The sequence below is a fragment of the Taudactylus pleione genome, unplaced genomic scaffold (genome assembly GCF_031769625.1).
Source record: "Taudactylus pleione unplaced genomic scaffold, aTauple2 ptg000256l, whole genome shotgun sequence".
NCBI lineage: Eukaryota > Metazoa > Chordata > Amphibia > Anura > Myobatrachidae > Taudactylus > Taudactylus pleione.
In genome coordinates, this window is record NW_028284658.1 from 15,352,496 (window position 1) to 15,375,255 (window position 22,760).

The 22,760-nt window shown below is 41.3% G+C and overlaps 1 protein-coding gene across 1 annotated transcript in view; it reads right to left on the bottom strand.

Annotated features, from left to right (window-relative positions):
* Nucleotides 1-22,760, bottom strand: part of LOC148514971 (fer-1-like protein 4) — a 168,509-nt gene that overhangs the window by 83,069 nt on the left and 62,680 nt on the right. The window contains exons 22-26 of the mRNA XM_088480678.1: nt 19,198-19,350; nt 17,917-18,100; nt 14,641-14,765; nt 13,946-14,080; nt 12,716-12,916 (exon numbers count right to left, since the gene is read on the bottom strand). Coding sequence (XP_088336804.1) covers nt 12,716-12,916; nt 13,946-14,080; nt 14,641-14,765; nt 17,917-18,100; nt 19,198-19,350 — 798 coding nt within the window. The remainder of the gene's footprint in view (nt 1-12,715; nt 12,917-13,945; nt 14,081-14,640; nt 14,766-17,916; nt 18,101-19,197; nt 19,351-22,760) is intronic.

A 22,760-nucleotide genomic window follows, 5' to 3' on the forward strand; every position in this document is an offset into this window, starting at 1 on the left:
GATCTGTATTGTTTTTTAAAAAAGCATAAAAACAGCTAAAATCACAGAATTTGTGGGTTTTTCTGCTCCTATGCTATTATTAACCTCAATAACATTAATTTCCACTTATTTCCAGTCTATTCTGAACACCTCACAATATTGTTTTTAATCCAAAAGGTTGCACCGAGGTAGCTGGATGACTATGCTAAGCGACACGAGTGGGCGGCACAAACACGTGGCCCATCTAGAAGTGACACTGCAGTGGCAGACTGGATGGCAGTTTGAAAAACTAGGCCCCAAACAGTACATAATGCAAAGAAAAAAAAGAGGTGCAAGATAGAATTGTCCTTGGGCCCTCCCACCCACCCTTATGTTGTATAAACAGTACATGCACACTTTAACAAACCAATCTTTTCAGCGCCAGGGTCTACCACACGACTGTGGCTGAAATGATTGGTTCATTTGGGCCCCCACAAAACAAGCTGGCAAATTAATCTGGCCCTGCACAAACTGGCTCTACGGAGGCAAGATGTCGTCCTCATCCTCCTCATCCACCGATTCCTCACCCTCTTCAGGGTTGTGTACTGTTGACGTGTCACATTCCGCTTCAGCTGATAGTGTTTTCACCAGCAGGTCTTTGCACCTCTGCAGGCTTGTGTCGGCCGGAAAGAGAGACACCACATAGGCTTTAAACCTAGGATCGAGCACGTGGCCAAAATGTAGTGGTCTGATTTCAACAGATTGACCACCCTGGAATCCTGGCAAAGCAAATGAAGGGCTTCATCCACAAGTCCCACATGCTGAGCGGAATCACTCCGTCTTAGCTCCTCCTTCACTTTCTCCAGCTGCTTCTGCAAAAGCCTGATGAGGGGAATGACCTGACTCAAGCTGGCAGTGTCTGAACTAACTTCACGTGTGGCAAGTTCGAAGGGCTGGAGAACCTTGCACAACACGGAAATCATTCTCCACTGCGCTTGAGTCAGGTGCATACCCCCCCTCCTTTGCCTATGTCATAGGTGGATGTATAGGTTTGAATGGCTTTTTGCTGCTCCTCCATCCTCTGAAGCATATAGAGGGTTGAGTTCCACCGCATCACAACCTCTTGCTTCAGTTGATGGCAGGGCAGGTTCAAGAGTGTTTGCTGGTGCTCCAGTCTTCGGCACACAGTCGCTGAATGGCGAAAGTGGGCAGAAATTTTTTGGGCCACCCAAAGCATCTCCTGCACGCCCCTGTCGTTTTTCAGAAAATTCTGCACCACCAAATTTATTGTGTGAGCAAAATATGGGTCGTGCTGGAATTTGCCCAGATGTAATGCCCGGACAATATTGGTGGCATTGTCAGATAACACAAATCCCCAGGAGAGTCTAAGTGGGGTAAGCCACTGGGCGATGATTTCTCTCAGTTTCTCTAAGAGGTTGTCGGCGGTGTGCCTCTTACTGAAACCGGTGATACACATTGTAGCCTGTCTTGGAACGAGCTGGTGCTTCTGAGATGCTGCTACTGGTGACGCTCCTGTGTTTGCTGCGTAAGGTGATACATCTACCCAGTGGGCTGTCACAGTCATATAGTCCTTAGTCTGCCCTGTTCCACTTGTCCACATGTCCGTGGTTAAGTGGACATTGGGTACAACCGCATTTTTTAGGACACTGAGGACACTTTTTCTGACGTTTCTGTACAGTCTCGGCATTGCCTGCCTAGTGAATGTGGAATCTAGACGGGATTTGCAACCGGGGACACACTACCTCCATCAATTGTCTAAATCCCACTGCACTAATGGCGGATACCGGACACACGTCTAACACCAACATAGCAGTCAAGGCCTAAGTTATACGTTTTGCTTCAGGATGACTGCTGTCATACTTCATCCTCCTCACTAAGGACTGTTGGAGGATCAATTGTTTAGTAAAAGTAGTGGTGTTCCTACTTCCTCTCTGGGATGATGAACGACTCCCAGCAGCAACAGCAGCAGCGGCAGCAGTAGGCGTAGCAATGCAGGATCCTCCGAAGGAATCCCAGATAGGAGAGTCAGTCATGCCAGTGACATGGCCTGCAGGACTACTTCCAATCCTGACTAAGGAGGAAATTGATGAGGAGGGAATTGACGGTGTGGTTTGCAGGCGCTTGGATACAACAGGACAAAGGGATTTAGGTGTCCCTGGACTGCTTACGGTCTTAGCCAAAGTTTCTGAACTTGACAGTAACTTTTTATGAACGCGCTGCAGGTGACGTATAAGGAAGGATGTTCTAGGTGGTTAACGTCCCTACCCCTACTTATTTCACCTTTACATATGGTACATATGGCAAGACAGTTGTTGTCCGGATTTGGATAGAAATATTGCCAGACCAAAGAGGTGGAATGTTTGGTCTTCTGCCCAGGCATGACCGTGAAGGGCTTTTTCATCCCACGGACAACAACTGTCTCCCCCAGAGCCTTATTTAAACAAACCACATCACCATCAGAATTCTCCTCGCCAACTTCCTCCTCAGCGCCAGCTACACCAGTATCCTCATCCTGTTGTACTTCAACAGTGACATCTTCAATTTGCATATCAGCAAGTGGACTGTGGGTGCTCCTTTCAGCACTTGCAGAGGGCGTGCAAATGGTGGAAAGAGCCACCTCTTCCTGTCCAGTGCTGGGAAGGTCAGGCATCGCAATCCTTGGGGATTTGTGATATCTTCTTAGAATGCACAGTTCTTCGTTGTGCTTTTGCCAGCTTAACTCATTTGATTTTTGTAGTGGGAGCAAGGCTTCCATCGTCATGTGAAGCTGAACCACTAGTCATGAACATAGGGAAAGACCTTAGCCGTTCCTTGCCACTCCGTGTCGTAAATGGCATATTGGCAAGTTTACGTTTCTCCTCAGATGATTGAAATGTTTTTTTTAAGGTCATTTTCCTGAACTTTGTCATTTGGGAGTTTATATGCCCTCTACTAGGACATTGAGCATCGACCTTGGCAGACGACGTTGATGGCATTTTATCATCTATGTCATAACTAGTGGCAGCAGCTTCAGCACTAGGAGGAAGTGGTTCTTGATCTTTCCCTATTTTATTTTTATCGGACAAAGTTTTGTCCTCCATTTACGTTATATTGATGTATATGTGCGGCTAAGGCACACGCAAACACAGAAAAGAAGAATTTTTCATTTTTTGGGGAGTGCACTTTGGGGGTTACACCACCCTTTAACAGACTTATGACACAGGCACATGCTTGGCGCTGCTTCTTTGTTGAGGCACGTGCAGCTACAGCGCACACAATTCACAACACAGAAAAGAAGAATTTTTTTTTTTTGGAGTGCACTTTGAGGGTTACACACACCCTTTAACAGACTTATGACACAGATGCACGCTTGGCGCTGCTCCTTTGTTGATGCACGTGTGGCTACTGCGCATACATTTCACACAGAAACAGAAAAAAAAAGAATTGTTTATTTTTTGTGGAGCGCACTTTGGGGGTTACACCACCCTTTAAGAGATGAGCCAGCCGGCCCTTTACTTATGACACATGCGCACGCTTGGCGCTGCTCCTTTGTTGATGCACGTGCAGCTACAGTGCACACAATTCACAAACATAGAAATAAATGTTTTTTTTGCACTTGGGGGGAGCACCCCTGATGGACAGATCACCACCTGGACAACACTACAGAACCCCTTTAGGACTACAGCCTTTATGGGACGCTGCACAACACAGCCCAGCCAGCCCCTATAGACTTTTGGAGTGGACACAGCCCCTATGGATAACTGACTGCACAACACAGCCCAGCCAGCCCCTATGGACAACAGAAGCACAACACAGTCCAGCCAGCCCCTATGGTCAACAGCACCACAACACAGCCCTGCCAGCCCCTATGGACTTTGGAGGAGTGGCCACAGCCCCTATGGATAACAGCAGCACAACACAACTCAGCCCAACCAGCCCTAACTCCCACCCACCCTCTTCACTGTCCACAGCCGGAGTGAGAAATGGCGCCGACGCGGGGGCCTTTTATAGCATCCAAAACCTGCAAGATCCAGAAGGCGGGATGATGAAGTTTTGCCTCGATTTCAGTTCCGAGTCAGGCAGGAAAACCCGAGCCGTACTCGGTTCCCGACTCGGATCGGGGGGGTTCGGATTTCAGAAATCCGAACCCGCTCATCCCTAGTTAAAGTACATGTTAGAATAAAACAGGGCTAGGGCTAAAATTACAAGTCAGTGGTTTTGGTGTCATTAAGAAACCACTGTGAAACCACCAATAAACCGCCGGGCTTTAAAACTCGCTGTCAAACTGCCAGGGTTTAGTAGATTTTGCCCATAGTGTCTTCTGATGACAGCCACCCTACAATAAACAGATATTGATAATCCAAGCGCTTCACGAATATGAGAATGATGCTGCAAAGGTGCAAAAGTGTACACCCACAAGGACTCTTCAAATAAATACGTAGAAAAATATATAGGTGCACCCTGCGCAAAATACTCAATAGGAAATGGTTTTTAAACAAATATGTTTGTAAACAAATATGTTCAATTTATAAAATTAATAGTTCCTATCACCACCAGATGCAAATTTCCTGAATCAGTCTTTGGAATAAATAAATGAATAAATAAATTCAAAAATGATAAGAATGAGTCCAATGTCACCGTTAATAATGAATAGTTCCAATTTTAAAAAAGTTTCTTCAATATAACATGGTAACCGTCTTCCATTTATGATATACTGGTCTGCCCAAAGTCACATAAGCCACTCAAATTCCTCTTCAAACACTATGGTACCTCTTGTTCCAGACAAAAAGGTGTATAAAAACACCATCAAGCATTTGTAGAATTAACTGGGTACCTCCTGGGATCAAGAATCCACCCCCTGTGCTGTTTGGTCTGGATCAGCTCCTCTTCAACCATCCACCAACGCGTTTCAGCTTCAAGAAAGCCTTTATCAAGGTGTACTGGGCTAGACCAAAAGCTCCTGTTTATATCCCCCCTCCTTTCATTTCATTGGTCGGCAATGTGCCACATATGGTTAATAGGGGTAAACCTTACTTCTTGCAACAATACAGTTTTATGTATATAACAATTATCAAAAGAACTATACCTTTGTGTTCCCCCATAAGTTAATCTCAATTGGCAATCCGTTTTCTTCTAATTCTAGGTCATCGCGTGCGTTCCACCGCGATGTGCGCGTGGAACGCACAACCTTCCGGATATTGTCACCAGAAATGGGTGGTCCGCCGGGCTTTATCAAAGGAAGGTTATGCGTTCCACCACATAAAGCGTGTGGAACACATACCTCCATCTTGTGCTGTGTTATCGCGTGCGCTCCACCGCGATGTGCGCGTGGAACGCACATACTTCCGGGTATTGATGCCGGAAGTGTGCTGTGCGCCGAGCGTCATAAAAGAGAGTCATGCGGTCCACCACCCTGAAATGTGTGGAACGCATACCTCCATGCTGAACCACTTTAGAAAATAGTGCTGTATCATGCCTTGGCTTTTAGTTCTCACTGCCAGGTATTCCAAAACTAAAAAAGTAAAAATGCCCTGCTGCATTTTTCCGGTGACCATCATCGGGAATCATTTTTGCGTTCCAAGGACACAGTCATCCTGGAACGCATATATTTCCTCCTTCAACATATATAGTTGATGCATGTTTGTATAGATAACCTATATTTCTTAATTCCTTAGTGGTGCAGCATAATCAATAATTTAAAAACCCATCAGGTTGAGTAGTTAACAATATGGGGTACACACTTACATATTTTGAAAGACAGCATTCAACATCTGAACAATAATATAATGAAAGAACCTTTTAAAAGAACTAATGATATATAAAAATAACATAAAGATACTATGGGATTCTTAAAATGCTGATAAAAGAACAAATATAAAATGGTTAAAACACTAAAAAAACACAATTATAAAAACCACTTGAGCTCAAAATCCATATTCATTCCTTTGGGATGAAGAGTCCCCATTTCATAAATTGTTTTCATTTCGGTTTGAGCTAATTATTTTCTATGTTCTTTTTTCTCCAATGATTCTCTACCAGTTTTATGCCTAACACTCTATGGACCCCATTTATGGAACTGTTGTGATGTTCTTTAAAATGCTGAGATACTGAGTGTTTCTCGAACCCCTTTTTTATATTCCTTACATGCTCGGACCATCTTTCTTTTAAGGATCTGGTAGTTCGCCCTATATACTGTAGTCCGCATTTACATTCAATTAAATAGATACAATTGGTACTATTACAAGTAATGAATTGTGTAATGTCATAATTAATCCCTGTATGACTGGAACAGTATTGTACTGATTTATTTGGTTGTGTTACGTGATTTTTGCACATCTGGCACAGTCCACAGCGATAAAAACCTTTCGATTTGATCCCATTATCCTCTTTAAGGGAACTGCGCTTTTTACCAATTTATTTCTTAAATTTTCAGCTCTTCTATATATAAAACGGGGTTTCTCTGGAATTAGGGTCTTTAAAATTGGGTCTTTCAATAAAAGGTGCCAATATTTTCTTATTAATTTTTCAACTGTTTTGTATTGTCCATTGTAAGTAGTAATAAAAGGTAATACCAATTTATTTTCATCCATTCTTTTATTTTTAGGTGCTAATAAGGTTTCTCTGTTAATTTCCTTCATTTCTTTCACTGGTATTTCCAATTCTGTTTTAGAATAGCCTTTGGCTTCAAACTTCTTTTGTAAAATTTCTACTTGTTAAGAAAAAACTTCCCTTTCAGTGCAGTTCCGTCTCACTCGCCTGATTTGGCCTTTTGTTATATTTTTTAACCACACTGGATGATGATTACTCCTCGTATTTATGTATGCATTGCTGTCTGTGGGTTTGTTATAGTTTTTTGTATGTATATGATTTTCCTTAATATATATGATAAGATCTAAAAAAATTATTTCTAATTTGCTGTGATTGAATAAAAGCTGAATGTTAAAATCATTAAGATTGAGCTTATTGCAAAAAGTATTTAATTCTTCTTCTCCCCCTTTCCAAATAAAAATAATATCATCTATGAATCTGTACCACAAAACAATATTACCTCTAAATTCATTATTCGTCCATATGTGGTTCTCTTCCCATAGGCCCATGAATAAATTAGCATAATAGTACCAATTGTATCTATTTAATTGAATGTAAATGCGGACTACAGTATATAGGGCGAACTACCAGGTCCTTAAAAGAAAGATGGTCCGAGCATGTAAGGAATATAAAAAAGGGGTTCGAGAAACACTCAGTATCTCAGCATTTTAAAGAACATCACAACAGTTCCATAAATGGGGTCCATAGAGTGTTAGGCATAAAACTGGTAGAGAATCATTGGAGAAAAAAGAACATAGAAAATAATTTAGCTCAAACCGAAATTAAAACAATTTATGAAATGGGGACTCTTCATCCCAAAGGAATGAATATGGATTTTGAGCTCAAGTGGTTTTTATAATTGTGTTTTTTTAGCGTTTTAACCATTTTATATTTGTTCTTTTATCAGCATTTTAAGAATCCCATAGTATCTTTATGTTATTTTTATATATCATTCGTTCTTTTAAAAGGTTCTTTCATTATATTATTGTTCAGATGTTAAATGCTGTCTTTCAAAATATGTAAGTGTGTACCCCATATTGTTAACTACTCAACCTGATGGGTTTTTAAATTATTGATTATGCTGCACCACTAAGGAATTAAGAAATATAGGTTATCTATACAAACATGCATCAACTATATATGTTGAAGGAGGAAATATATGCGTTCCAGGATGACTGTGTCCTTGGAACGCAAAAATGATTTCCGGTGATGGTCACCGGAAAAATGCAGCAGGGCATTTTTACTTTGATATGAAGCCCTTTTTTAGTTTTGGAATACCTGGCAGTGAGAACTAAAAGCCAAGGCATGATACAGCACTATTTTCTAAAGTGGTTCAGCATGGAGGTATGCGTTCCACACATTTCAGGGTGGTGGAACGCATGACTCTTTTTTATGACGCTCGGCGCACAGCACACTTCCGGCATCAATACCCGGAAGTATGTGCGTTCCACGCGCACATCGCGGTGGAGCGCACGCGATAACACAGCACAAGATGGAGGTATGTGTTCCACACGCTTTATGTGGTGGAACGCATAACCTTCCTTTGATAAAGCCCGGCGGACCACCCATTTCCGGTGACAATATCCGGAAGGTTGTGCGTTCCACGCGCACATCGCGGTGGAACGCCCGTGATGACCTAGAATTAGAAGAAAACGGATTGCCAATTGAGATTAACTTATGGGGGAACACAAAGGTATAGTTCTTTTGATTATTGTTATATACATAAAACTGTATTGTTGCAAGAAGTAAGGTTTACCCCTATTAACCATATGTGGCACATTGCCGACCAATGAAATGAAAGGAGGGGGGATATAAACAGGAGCTTTTGATCTAGCCCAGTACACCTTGATAAAGGCTTTCTTGAAGCTGAAATGCGTTGGTGGATGGTTGAAGAGGAGCTGATCCAGACCAAACAGCACAGGGGGTGGATTCTTGATCCCAGGAGGTACCCAGTTAATTCTACAAATGCTTGATGGTGTTTTTATACACCTTTTTGTCTGGAACAAGAGGTACCATAGTGTTTGAAGAGGAATTTGAGTGGCTTATGTGACTTTGGGCAGACCAGTATATCATAAATGGAAGACGGTTACCATGTTATCATGAAGAAACTTTTTTAAAATTGGAACTATTCATTATTAACGGTGACATTGGACTCATTCTTATCATTTTTGAATTTATTTATTCATTTATTTATTCCAAAGACTGATTCAGGAAATTTGCATCTGGTGGTGATAGGAACTATTCATTTTATAAATTGAACATGTTTGTTTACAAACATATTTGTTTAAAAACCATTTCCTATTGAGTATTTTGCGCAGGGTGCACCTATATATTTAGCCACCCTACAATGTTTTAATTTTTAGATATTTTATTTAACTATTTCACCCCTTTTTTCTTGTAAGTGACAATTATTTATTATTACCCCTCCTCTATATCCCAAAAGAGTGTGGACTGCTGGTAGAGACAGGTACTGTGGATAGTAGTGGGGATAACATGCTAATTTTGAGAACAGTAATAGGCAGACTGTAAAGTGTGCAGCCGGCCGCCGGAGAGAGGGAAGGGGTCCCCAGACGGAGATTACACACATGTCCCCTTCTCTCTTAATATGTCCCTGTTATATGAATTATTTACTAGTCTTCTTCTCATCACTCACAACAAACAGACATCATTTCTGTAACTTGATTTGGAATACTCTTACCTAAATGCCATTAACTCTCGAACTTTTGCACATCCATATGCCATAAAAATACAAGTCAAGATTGTAAATTCCAGAGTGCACTTAGCACAGACTTTCCTACTCACCTGAAACAGCATTGAGGCTCCCAAATCTCTGGCCACCCGGAATGGTAATCAACTCTCCTGGATCTGCCCGGGCAGCCTATGACGCAATCTGAATTGAATCGTGTCATTGTAGCCCCTCTCTTTCAATGGTGGTAATCTCAGCATTGTATCAGCAGTGTATAGAGGGGGCGGGCCTGCCTACCCCATCTGTGTCACACCTGTTTGTCTGTCCCTTCCCTTTAGAATGTAAGCTCTCATGAGTAGGGCCCTCTACCCTCTTGTGCTTCTCTTTACTTTACTTTCATCTACTTCTTACTCTCTACTAGGGCACCTAACACTTGGTTGCTTTGCATTGTTGCTTATCCTAGTCACAAATATAGCAATGTATATTATCCATGTCCTGTATTGTACTGTACTGTAGGTCACTGTAAATCAACCTATTTGTTTATGTACTTTGTAAGGCGCTGCGAAACACTTGTGGCGCCATTTAAATAAATGCTAATAATAATAATAATATGACACAATCGTGCCATTCCACTCCCCCCAGCACCATCCACATCCCGCATCATGCCTCCCCATTGTGCCGGCACAGCTACCCCCTACTGGATCCACAGAGAGACATGTGGTTCTGGTAAATAGTACTTCCTAGTTTAAATAAGGCACCTTTAGAACTGATAGGCTGGATAATTCATGTGGCCGGAGTTGTTGGAAACTGGTTTGTCAGAGCGGATCATGTGATACTGTCCAAGATGAAGGAGAACAGAATAGCATGAACTGCACATTTACAAATGAGTGCCCACAGGTCTAAGAGATGCTGCAGGTAGCCAGCGGGGACACAGATGGCAGTAAGGTGACACCTCCGGATCCAGTAACGGGGACCAGGACTCCAATGTGTGACACTGGACTCCATCTGGTGATCCAGAGCTTACTTCAGTTTTTACTGCCACAAAATTGAATATAGCAGACAATTATCTATAAACTAAATAGAATGGAGCTGCTGCACATGCTCAGCAGCAGCAGGTAATCCCAGAGGCCAGTTTCAGAGCTCTTCAATCCCCAAAATCTCCAAGGGCAGCACAGCAGCCTCAGTGGTGAGCAGTGGCATAGCCAGCTTTTGGCAAAGTGGAGCGAAGTTGGAAAAATAGTCACCGTAGGGCCTACGTAGGCCCACGCCCATGTGTTTCTGAATTCGAATAGCAGCATCTAAATATATTATTTGCATCCAAATAACATCAATAATTATCCTAACATTACATTATTACCCTTGTACCCACTTGCACTACAGACACAGTATAAAGCAACACAGCAAGAACTCAGTTATCGCCATTCAGTAAATAGAGCCTACAGTGGCTACCATGTGGTACGTACAGTATCACAGTGGTCACCATACAAAGCATAGAGAATCTTTGTGACTGCCATACACTACAACACAATTTTTTGTGACAGCCACACAATACAGAAAACATTTTTCAGACAGCCATACAATACGTGGAGCAGTTTTAAGACCACCATACAATACAAGGAGTAGAGACAACCATCCAATATGAAGAGCATTTTCTGACCGCAACACAAATCCTCCCCTCATCATTAATTAACATTTCCTTAAAAATTATTAACTTTATCAGATCAGCCTCTTCACTCATTAACTCCCTCATCCTAATCACTAATTTCTCCCCACATCATGCTTAATTTAATATTCATTAACTCTCTCATTAACTCAGTCTACTAAAAAACCTTATCCTTAATTAATCATAATAATAGCATTAACCCCTTCATCTTAACTCTATCAGAGTTAACCATTAACCCCTTCACCCTCATAATAAAACCCACTTGAAACTATTGAAACTGTAATTCACAACCAGTGATAACTCATTGCGTATAATAATGGTGCTCCAGCCAATCAGCTCCTAACTGTCATCTGTTTCACAGTTGGGAGCTGATTGGCTTGAGCACCATTTATCATCTGCAACAAGTTTTATCACTGCTTGTGATTGATAAAAGTCATTGATAAATAAGGCCCTTAACTCCTTTATACTTATTAACTTTATACTTAATAATGCCCTTAATACTTAATAAGGCCCTTAACTCCTTTATACTTATTAACTTCTCTAAACTATGCACAACCCCCAAGTGCCACATTCTCAGACCGTAAAACAACACAAAAACATATTAGGCAGCACCCGACCGCCCTGCACTGACTGATTCACGGGAGCAGTTTTAATAGATTAAAGGGCATGTGTGAAAGGCCGACTGGAGGGGCCCCACCAGCAACCTCCCCTTCTGCTACCAGCACCTCCAGTCTCTATCTTGGGTTGAGGAGTCTGTCTGATTGACAGGCAACCCTCACCTTGCGAAAGTCAAAGTTTTAGATACTCGGGCCCGGGTCATTAAAGCCGACACAGAGTTTAAGAAATAAAATGCCAGCTGGGACTTGATAGGTGCTGGCTCTTCAGAAGGATAAGTGGTCTCTTCCCCGTACCCTCCTACCTACTCTACTGGTGGTGGGTCAAACTTTGAAACTATTTAATTTAATCGCTATAAAAGAAGAACATATTATTCCAAATTCGGGGCTGTTTTTGTACAGGTAATGAATGTATGTGTATGGGAAGGTGCATGGGAGTTATTAATACCCGCAGAATTATTGCTATTATATATAGTAATATTTTTAGTAATAGTATTTGTAATACAAATGTCCAGCATACATATTTATAGGCTTGATATTTATAGCCTGTACAACAGAATAGGTATTGCGATGGTAACTATGGGCCTGTTTCAGAGATGGACGCAATGACAATTTTTGTGCAGATCAAGCGATTGTTTCTAATATGCATGTGCGAACGCAGCACTACATACACGCAGCAGGTAAATTGCGATCAAGCACGCACACAGAGGACCTACTCACTAAGTGAGTGACAGGTAGTCAGCGTTTGGGGGTGGTAACGGGGGGTGGTTAGAGAAACGCAGGCGTGTCTGACAGCTTAACAGACTTTTCATGGCCATGCATAAATTAATCATTGTGATCACATTCTCAGCATGAGAGCTCTCTGTATGTCAGGAGAGCTGCAGTGTTTACAGCTGGTCAGACATAACTTACATGCTGCGTGACTGTCCGCTGTGCTTAGATGATACCAATGTTTATGCTGTTGCACATCGTCTTACGGATATGAGAAGGTAGCAGCGGGTGTCCCTATACTCGCATATGCTTTGGTAGGCATTAGCATATTTTAGCAACTGCGATCCATGAGAGTAAGCTGTTGCGTTTGCATTACCGTCCATCTCTGAATAAGGCCCAGTGTGTGGATATTTTTTAAATAGGTTTCCTCACACAAGGATTTGGAACCCCCCCTCTAAAATTCCTGCATTTACCCCTGAGTCCTGACCAACTCACCTCTTTCATATACGTTTTGTTCTCAAGCTCTATAAGTTCAAATGCAGCGATGAGCTCCCCACCTGCCGCATTGCCTTTGAGGATGTCAAAGAATTGCAGGGCAGGCTGGATATATTTAGGACCTTCTTCATCATTTTCATTTTCATCCAGCAATGTCACAATGGGGGTGGCAAATGCACGTCCCAGATAGTCAGGAGACCCCTACAATGTGTTGAGCATAAGTGCATTAAACAACATGTGATCAGACTAGAGCATTGGCATACAAGTACACTGTCATTCTTTCATTCTGGCTCCAAATTTAGACACTTAGCAACCACTAATTTAGGCGAGATTATATTGACCTAGTGCTTCTGTATACTTTGAGGATAGTAGTAGAGAAGAAGATAGGTCCAGAGACATTTAGGTATAGGAAATCCCACCACTGAGATCAAAAGGGTTAGTACCCTGACCCTAAAGAGTACTATTATCAGGCATGTCCATCAGATAATGTATCTCTATAGCCATAATGTCTACAATAGTCAGAATTAGCTGTGTGATATAAATGAATTATCTGGAGAATAATACCATCTACAATATATATTATGTGCAGTCTATTTCATCAGGACATATATTGAGCTGGAAACCACTTTGAGATATACAGTATGTACTATGCCTTGGAGAGAGATAAATTAAATGGAGATAAAGTACCATTCAATCAGCTCCTGTCATTTTTCAAACTCAATCTACTTATATCTTGTCTCCTATGAATAGTGCTTCTCAGGAGAAGGGCTTATACTGTAAGTCTCTCCCATTTTCTGTCATGAACATCCTGTGGGCCAAGTGTTGAATGCAGAAGGACATTGCATAAATAGGAAACAATTCCCTTATGAAGGGGCTTTGAGAGACTTATCTTTTTATTAAAATGTCAGACTTCTAAGTACACCAGTGTGAGATATTCTGAATAGTAGTTAATTTGGAGACATTCAAAAAGCCTAGCTTGCAATGTAAGAAACTTCTGACAAATATAGTTATTTATTTTAATGCAAGTACCATTCTCCAAGGTATGGGGATATTGGTGCATGAAGACATGTATAGAAATATAAAAATAATAATTCTTAGTTATTATCACAATACAGGTAATTGTATATAGATCTGGCATATATTTGTTAGAGGCTGTTGTGCTCTTCAGTGATGGAAAATGGAGCAACAGAATCAGAGCACGACAGCACGTGGTATAAGTGTTATACTCACAAATTTATCCTGATCAAACAAATTGATAATGATAAGTGGTGGATCATTCTTTAAGTCTTCCTTATTCCCATCCATCAGGAGATTGTCGTAGATCAGCAGTTCATTCCACATGGGAGCAAGAGTCTCATTAATGACCTGAAAATGAAATTATGCCACATGGATCTACTTACACACAATATTACATATCTAATGTACATCAAATGCATACATTAGGGGGAATAGTGTGAGCCGCTAGGGTCATGGGACATTCATTCAAGTATAATCAGCTGTTTGTTAAAATATTATTCTGTTGTGATTTTATATAAATTGTATGATTTTCCTAATGATCTTTATTATTATTATCCTTTATTTATATAGCACCACAAAGGTTCCGCAGCGCCTTACACAGTACATAAATGAGCACACAAGAAAAACAGTAATAGTAATACAAAACAATGCAGGACAAGGACATGGCTTATAAACATTGCTGCATAGCACAAGCAGCAGGGCGTTAGCAACCAAGTGTTAGGTGCCAATTGGGGAGTTTGGAGTAAATGATACTATAAGTAAGGGGAGGCAAAGCACATGAGGGACGAGGGCCCTGCTAATGAGAGCTTACATTCTAAAGGAATGTACCTTTATACTCTTGTCTTTTGAGCACAGACACAATAACCTATGTTATTTGTTGCCATGGTGGTCACGGCCTTATCTCTTACCATAGTAGTCTGGCAAAAGTTGCCAAATAGGACTGTAGCAAATGGATCGGACAAGCCATTGTCATCAGCAGGTAGGATGCCACGAGCCTGGTACAAATGAGCCCTTAGCTGGAAGTAGTGGTAATCTGCAGAATCAAGGGAGAAATGATTAGTACATATGGAATTGTGTGTTTTTTATCCACACCCATAGTTGTATGTACAAACACACGTAGAGACTTTCATCAATTTCATCAAGATGGACGAATGAGCTAAAACTATAAATGGTAAATAAACAAATGATTGTAGCAAATGCTGATATCAGGGCAAATCAAAAAGTATCTTCCTTTTGCATTTCTGGATTTCTTTCACAGTTGTAAAATCTGAATCTTAGAGGAAATATCTACAGAGGAAATACTATTTGCATAGGTAGAGCAGTGGCTTACCCTGTATATGTTATTTTATTTTTACCTATTATTTCATGAATTACAGGGAGTGCTTCTTTAAACACATAAGTGCAATGCTGAATGCAGATTCGCAATAGTCTGGACTCTACTCATGTGCAGAACGGGTGATGCATGTTCGGACAAAGACTGTCAGTGATTGACAGTCTGCTGCCATTTGGGGGTAGCAGGGGGCTGCGATGGCCTCCGTCTCTTTTTTCCAAAAAGGAGACGTGTTGCCGCCATTAGGGGGTGGTGAAGGAGGGGGGTAATAGGCCAGGATCTCCATCGGCAGATGGTCATTAACTAGCATCTTTTGGACATCTGCGATGGTCACTCAGCCGACCAAGGATCATGCAGATGATCTGATGCTGTGTCCTTGGGTGCAGCTCGGATCATTAATGCATGCAGGAAGCTTGACACCTCCTGCTTCATTAACATAATAGCAAGGACGGAATTGCAAAGTTGCTTGCATGCAGCTTTGCAATTCCGTCCAGTGCTAAATCACTTCCAAAATTCAGCTACATTCACTAAATAGAATAATTTTTTTTATTGAAGGCAATATTCATTCAAGTTAATTCCTCTTATGAGGTACAATCTGTATGTGTCATTAATGATCTTAAACAGTTTATAAATCCTAAAGCACAATTATGTAGTTCCTATTAATATTCTGGTTTGGTTGCTATATTTATACTACTGCTGTGACCAATTGCATCTATATGTCTGATTACATTTACAACATTGTAGTTGTTATTAAAGTTTTGTGTCACAAGTTATAATATGAGTTAACCACAAAACAGCTTGTGAAGAGATTCCAGTATTAGTCTTAGGGGCTGATGTATCAAAATAGTTTTGTGGTCAATGCTGTTTTAAGAGGAATACTGCATTATATATAGGGGCTTAGTTGTGGTCCATTGATCACATATGCAGTGACCATAGGTTTCTATAACGACTAAGCCATATGCATAGAACCTAATGCTGTTAGCTTAGACCCTAATGGTGTTAACCATTGTTGCCTATAGGCTATATTTTTGCTATTTTATTTACAGAAGGGTATCTGAAGAATCCCTCTCCGTAACTAGTGCTACATATGAAGGGTCTGATAACCATGCATGTGCATTGAGAAAACCAGGTCTGAACCTGGAAGTAGAACGATAGCAACACTTTACTTTTTACTCTTCAAAGTCACAGGCTCTTATCAGATACATACCTCCAATAAATAATATCTACATATGGCGATAATAAAGTATGCTTATCAAGGGGAAATATTATAAATCGCCCCCCTAGTAATAAATGCTGGGAGAATTCCTGCTCCCTTTCACATAGTTTGTGTATGTTACACCCATCACCTTTGAATTTAGGATGCTGATTATTTCTTAGATGCTTTTTTTTGTGCATTTTCAAATTTAATCATCATAAAGACCCAATTAAACAATGAATCACTGTACTGGTGCATACACACGGTCAGATTTGTCAGATGAACGATTGAACGATTTTTACAACGATTTGAATGATTTCATCAACGATGTACGATTGAACGATTTCTGACAGTATTAAAATGAATGAAATCATTAAAATCTGACTGCAAACACATCAGATTTCAGAGATCGTTATCTGACATGCGGGAACGCGCTTCGTTCGTCGATGCATGCCCCATATGTCAAAGACATGAACGATTTTTACAACTGTTATCATTCATATCTGACACAAAATCTGACCGTATGTATGCAGCATATGTGGAAAGTCTTTCTCAAATAATGTAAACACTGCAAACTGTCCAAATTCAATTGTATATAATTTAATTGATTAAAATGTTTATTGCAATCATATTTTTCTCCAGCTTAATCTAAAGAAAATGTGTAATTTTTTTACTCTAATAAACTTAATAGCTCAAAATGACGTCAATTGAAACACTGTAGTTACTCCATGCTGCAGGTGGGCCAAATAGTAGGATAAAATAATAAATTAATAAAGATTGGGTTTTTCTTATTTTTCTACTTTTACTGACCTAGTTAGTCACCATGTATGATGTCAGTGTGGCTAGAAGAGAGAAAACATGTGCAGCTATAATTATAGGGGAACATGGCTGTAGGCCCGTCATGTGTTTCCTACAGTTGATGTAAGTTAGTGTCAGGGTCCTTATGAGCCATGGACAACATATTAGTGCATGTTCCCCAGGCCAATGTTACTAGCATCAATCCCACTGCTAAGTGTTAAAAGGGGAGGGGGTAATGTAATTATCTCCTACAATTTCTAACCTTGTTTTTCACTTTTTCTTAAACTCCATAAAAATTATTTGTTTCAACCACGTTACATTCACTTACATCATGTTACTGCTGATATTACAATGTTATACAACTATCACATTATGCCACAATCTGCAGAATAGAAAGTTACCATTGCTGGCAAGAGCTAACCAAACAGACCAAACAACTGATCTGACAACCTGACTGTGTAAAGAGTTTGGCAAAAGAGAAAAACATATGTACCTCTAATGAGCCACTAAAAGTCACTTTAAGATAAATGTACATATAGATCTGGGAAGTGTGTCTGGTTAGAGCCATAGCATTACTTTATACTGTATAGGGTAGATTTGTGGCACTGGTAGAACAAAATGTGAAGGTTAGGAGACAAAATGTTGCCATGGGCCCCAGTCCTTGTTAGTGATACCCCTGATTGCTATCATGGTTATTATATAATTATACATTTATCAAGAAGTAGTTATTTAGTCTCTAGCGATGACATTGGTTTTGCCTCAAATTACACTGCTACAAATGTCACATGACAAGCACACATGGGATCTGTGACACAAACCAGCAGCAATGTAATAGAAGAATACAATCATTGGATGTCTCACCATCCCTCCGGAGCAGGGCTGGTGGGTTGCTGTTCGGAAATTCCACCAGTTCTCCATTAGTCTCGTACATGGGCTTGTAATCCTCTGGCAGTTCAGCTGTGCTGTTCTTGGCATACTTAGTTACTCCAAGCCACATATACATTTCTGCCTTTGCAAAGATTTCTCCGTTGTATGATCCTGGGATCTAAACATAGAGGAGGTAGAGATTACCTTCAGTTTCATAATGTATAACCTTTGCAAAAAAAAAAATGTCTATTTACCATTTGGGATGCAAGACTTATCTGTCTGCAAAGTTGTGTGAGAGATGTGCCATGAGTCATGGCGAGGCCAAGCTTTGCATATTGGCCCTTTCTTGGCTAACCTCATTGGCTGAACTACGAGCATTACTGCTGATTACAGAAACCCTGCCCGGCTAACCTCATTGGCTGAACTACGAGCATTACTGCTGATTACAGAAACCCTGCCCGGCTAACCTCATTGGCTGAACTACGAGCATTACTGCTGATTACAGAAACCCTGCCCGGCTAACCTCATTGGCTGAACTACGAGCATTACTGCTGATTACAGAAACCCTGCCCGGCTAACCTCATTGGCTGAACTACGAGCATTACTGCTGATTACAGAAACCCTGCCCGGCTAACCTCATTGGCTGAACTACGAGCATTACTGCTGATTACAGAAACCCTGCCCGGCTAACCTCATTGGCTGAACTATGAGCATTACTGCTGATTACAGAAACCCTGCCCGGCTAACCTCATTGGCTGAACTACGAGCATTACTGCTGATTACAGAAACCCTGCCCCGCTAACCTCATTGGCTGAACTACGAGCATTACTGCTGATTACAGAAACCCTGCCCGGCTAACCTCATTGGCTGAACTACGAGCATTACTGCTGATTACAGAAACCCTGCCCGGCTAACCTCATTGCCTGAACTACGAGCATTACTGCTGATTACAGAAACCCTGCCCAGCTAACCTCATTGGCTGAACTACGAGCATTACTGCTGATTACAGAAACCCTGCCCGGCTAACCTCATTGGCTGAACTACAAGCATTACTGCTGATTACAGAAACCCTGCCCTGGCATAACTGGATTATTCTGGATCTTTGGTCATACAAGTTTTTATTTTGTATATATTTATGGTTTAATTCATTATAATTGTTCCTGTTTTATGTTTATTTGCCAACCCATATTTGGATAATTTAAATCTGCCCTTCTGAGCATTGGGGGCTTTCTACTTTATATCCATACAATTTCCATTCCATAGAGATACTTTCACCTTGAAGTACAAAGTGGAGATCTTTCCACAATCCTTCCCCTTCTCCTCCTCTACCACAGAGTAGAGAACATTCTGAGCTGGGACACGTGCATAGGCCACTCTTTTATTGTTACAGAACATCCATATGATAACATCTGGGACCGTGCACTGCGGCTGTAAAACAGAAATACCACGTCAGGTGGTTGCGCATGCTATATGGTTGCCTTACAGGGCAACTGAGAAATACAAATACACATAGATTGCAAAACACACTGGTTGGATAATGGAAGGAAATAAACATATACAGAGTAGTTTTTTAGAGAGCAGTTAGTAAGTGCTATAAGCACACTGTCAGTACATAACAGGAAGCACAGGGGGTGGGGTGGGCAACATTTGATTGTAGCCCACCAACTGTACAGCTGCACAATTCAATCTAATGCAAGTTATAACAGGCACACGCGTCTGTGTCATGTCTGCACTCGGGAAAGGAGCCCTTTTTTCACCAGCTGGCTCAAAACAACAGGCTGAAATCATATGAATGGACTTTGCACCCACAATTGCTGGAGGGTTTGGTATGAAATATCGGCGGCTCGGTCATGTAAAAGCAGGGCAGGTGGCGTGGTCCTGCAGACTCTGACACCAACCTAATAGCAAGCTTTTTTATTTGCTCTGTGCAAGCTGCTGAATCACAGACACAGAGGCAAGGGTCATCCCAGACAGACACAAAATAAGGCAAAGTGGAGATTTAAACCATAGAATTATTCACATGCCAGCATGGAGGTGGGAAAGTTCTAGTTTGTGCATCATCGCAGAGAGCTGGCATTTATAGTGCAGCCAGGTAATATACAATAGACACAGATAGACACGCACAGACACTGGGTGTGATGGACTTGAACTATTAGAAGAGTGTCTTGAAGAAACTAGAGAAATCCTCTGATATTTAACAAAAGAAATATAGTAAAATACATAAATCCCTAAGGCAGATAAAGCTTGTATAATCCCCTTTGATACAATTAGTTAGTGGAGAAATTGTATTTTACATTCATTAATAAGCCGCATTTTCTTTATGAAAAATAAATAAATCCCAATGACTCCTTTTGGGGAAATTCCATTTTTGACTCCTTTTGGGGAAATTCCATTTTAAGTGAATTATGCAACTGGCTATATACCCATTTAGCCTATGGTTCTACAGGTAATTGCTCTCTGATAGGACATGTATTGCCTTGTAGTTCTACAACACAGGTGTTGGTAGAACACATGGGCCTGGGGCTGAAAATGTTCAAGGGCCTATACTGAGAAGCAGAGGAGCTGTAACCAGTGCTGTGTGGGTGTGAACAGAGCCAAGAGCAGGTGTACACCCCATACACTATCAGCTCCACTGTCTCTATAAAAATACAACAAATGCATACATATATGAGAAAACTAGAAAACTATTTATAACTGACTCTGTTACCAGCTAGGCAGCTGGTCTTCATTATGCTGATGATGGGCCTATTTTTATGTGGAGGCCTGGAGCTGTAGCTCCATTCGCCCCATTGTTAATCTGGCCCTGATCTAGTGCTTGGGGCCTTAAAACCATTTTGTTTAGTTCCTGGCGCTCATTTGATATACTTTAGCATTTAAACATGAACGCTGTAGGTTTGTGGCCTGTTTGTTATTCTTAATTCCAGTCCCTACATTCTAGTGTCGATATTATGAATGCCGACTTAGTTACTGTCGACCATGTGACCGGAAATAACGTGACCAAGTGACAAACTGCTGATTGTCATTTGCTCCCATGCATTACTGGATTTTCATTCCAACCAACCAACTAGTTGGATGTTTGGAGGAAAGTTGGTCTGGTGTATGGCCAGCTTAAGGTACAATGCTCTCCAGCTGGGATATAGTTAAAAAGTCAGCGGACGGGATCCCAGCCGCTGATATACCGACGCCAGAATCCCATCCATCAGCAAACTGCTGACGCTGCTATCCCGAATAAGATCAGGATTGCAGCATTGGCATCCCGACCGCTGGAATGCGGCTACGGGTAGGGGGGTTAGGGTTAGGCTATTGAGCCATTGGTATTTCATACCAAACCCTGCCCATCCCAGAACATAGCACTGTGTCTGATAAAGACTAAATGAGCCACACTACACAGGTCAGTGATGCTGACAGAGTTGTAGTACACAGGAATGTGTTGTGGATGGGTTTGGGAGAACCCTGATCTCCAGATAATTCCAGATCTTCAAAAGCAACATATGTGCCTAGTTTGCGACAAGTCCTCATCATCATCAAATGCACCTTCAGGTGCAAAATAACAGACATATATGGCTGCACATACTTGCTAGGCAGCAGATGCATTTGCGTGTATGCACCCTCACTGAGCTTTACCTATAATAGAAAGTCCCTCACCACCTTTGTTCCTCATCTACGGTCATACGGTAAGTACAGATGTGTCCATATACATCTATCCTCCGTGCTATCCACGGAAGCTCCATGTGACTTGGTAGCGCGAGCGTCTTTTTGTGTGACTGTGTACCTTCAAATGCATCTAATTTACACAGGGATGCGAACAGATAGCACAAGCAGCTTATGCTAATTAAAATGATATGCAGCATGCCTATGTTCTGTTAGCGAGTGCAGGTGTATCTGCATGCAAAATGCTATGTTACAGTGTCAGCGGCTGTAACAAGGAGTTTACATTTTTAATTTGAACAAATACATATAGTTTAGGCTGCAGCAAAGGGTGGTTTTGCTTGATAACCTCAAAGGGTACTAGGTGTTAGCCATCAGTAAGGTGAGCACTGCAGGTAATACTCGTGGTGGACCAGAGGGCAGAATAGCCCGGTATACATCCTGGAGGTATAAGGCATTGTCCCATATAGGTGTAACAGGATAAGGAGGAGTAGAGAGGATAAACTTAGTAATACAAGTATCTCACACTTTCAGTGCAAACTTATGAGTAGGCAGGGGGGTGAGGTCAACATGTGCACAAGGTTTGGGAAGGCCCATGAGGAGGAGAGGGGGAGGTCAGAAGTGAAAACTTGGAATTCAAATTCCCCCAAGCAATTGTACCTCAGGTAGCAAAGGCAGCAACCTGTGTAAGGTGGGAGACACAATAATACAGTTACCCAATACCCCAAAAGTCTTCCTCTCCTCTTGCCAGACTGCATCCTGGCCTCATTCTTTGTTATAGGCTGCCTGCGGCGCAGCAGGGAGCGGTGTATAATGAGTCAGTTTTACTAATTTTAAAGCTGCCAGCTGCAGGCCCCTTCTTTGTGGTTGGTCCCGGTGCAATATCTGGCGGTGTTGTCCATAGCAACCAAAAAACGATCCATCTATCTATCTCATATATTTATTACAATAGATCAGGGTCTGAAACCCGGTCTTTAGGAGCCCTAACAGTTTTCGGAATACCAACTGTTACATTTTAAAGATCCACAGGTGATCTGGAAAACATGAACTGTTTAGGGTCCTGAGGACCGAGTTTGAGAACCACTGTATTAGATAAATAATAGCTAGTACAGTATATGATTGGTTGCTATGGGCTACACTCACAGTTTGGGGAAGATTTATCACAGTTTTGAGAGTGATAAATGTAGATG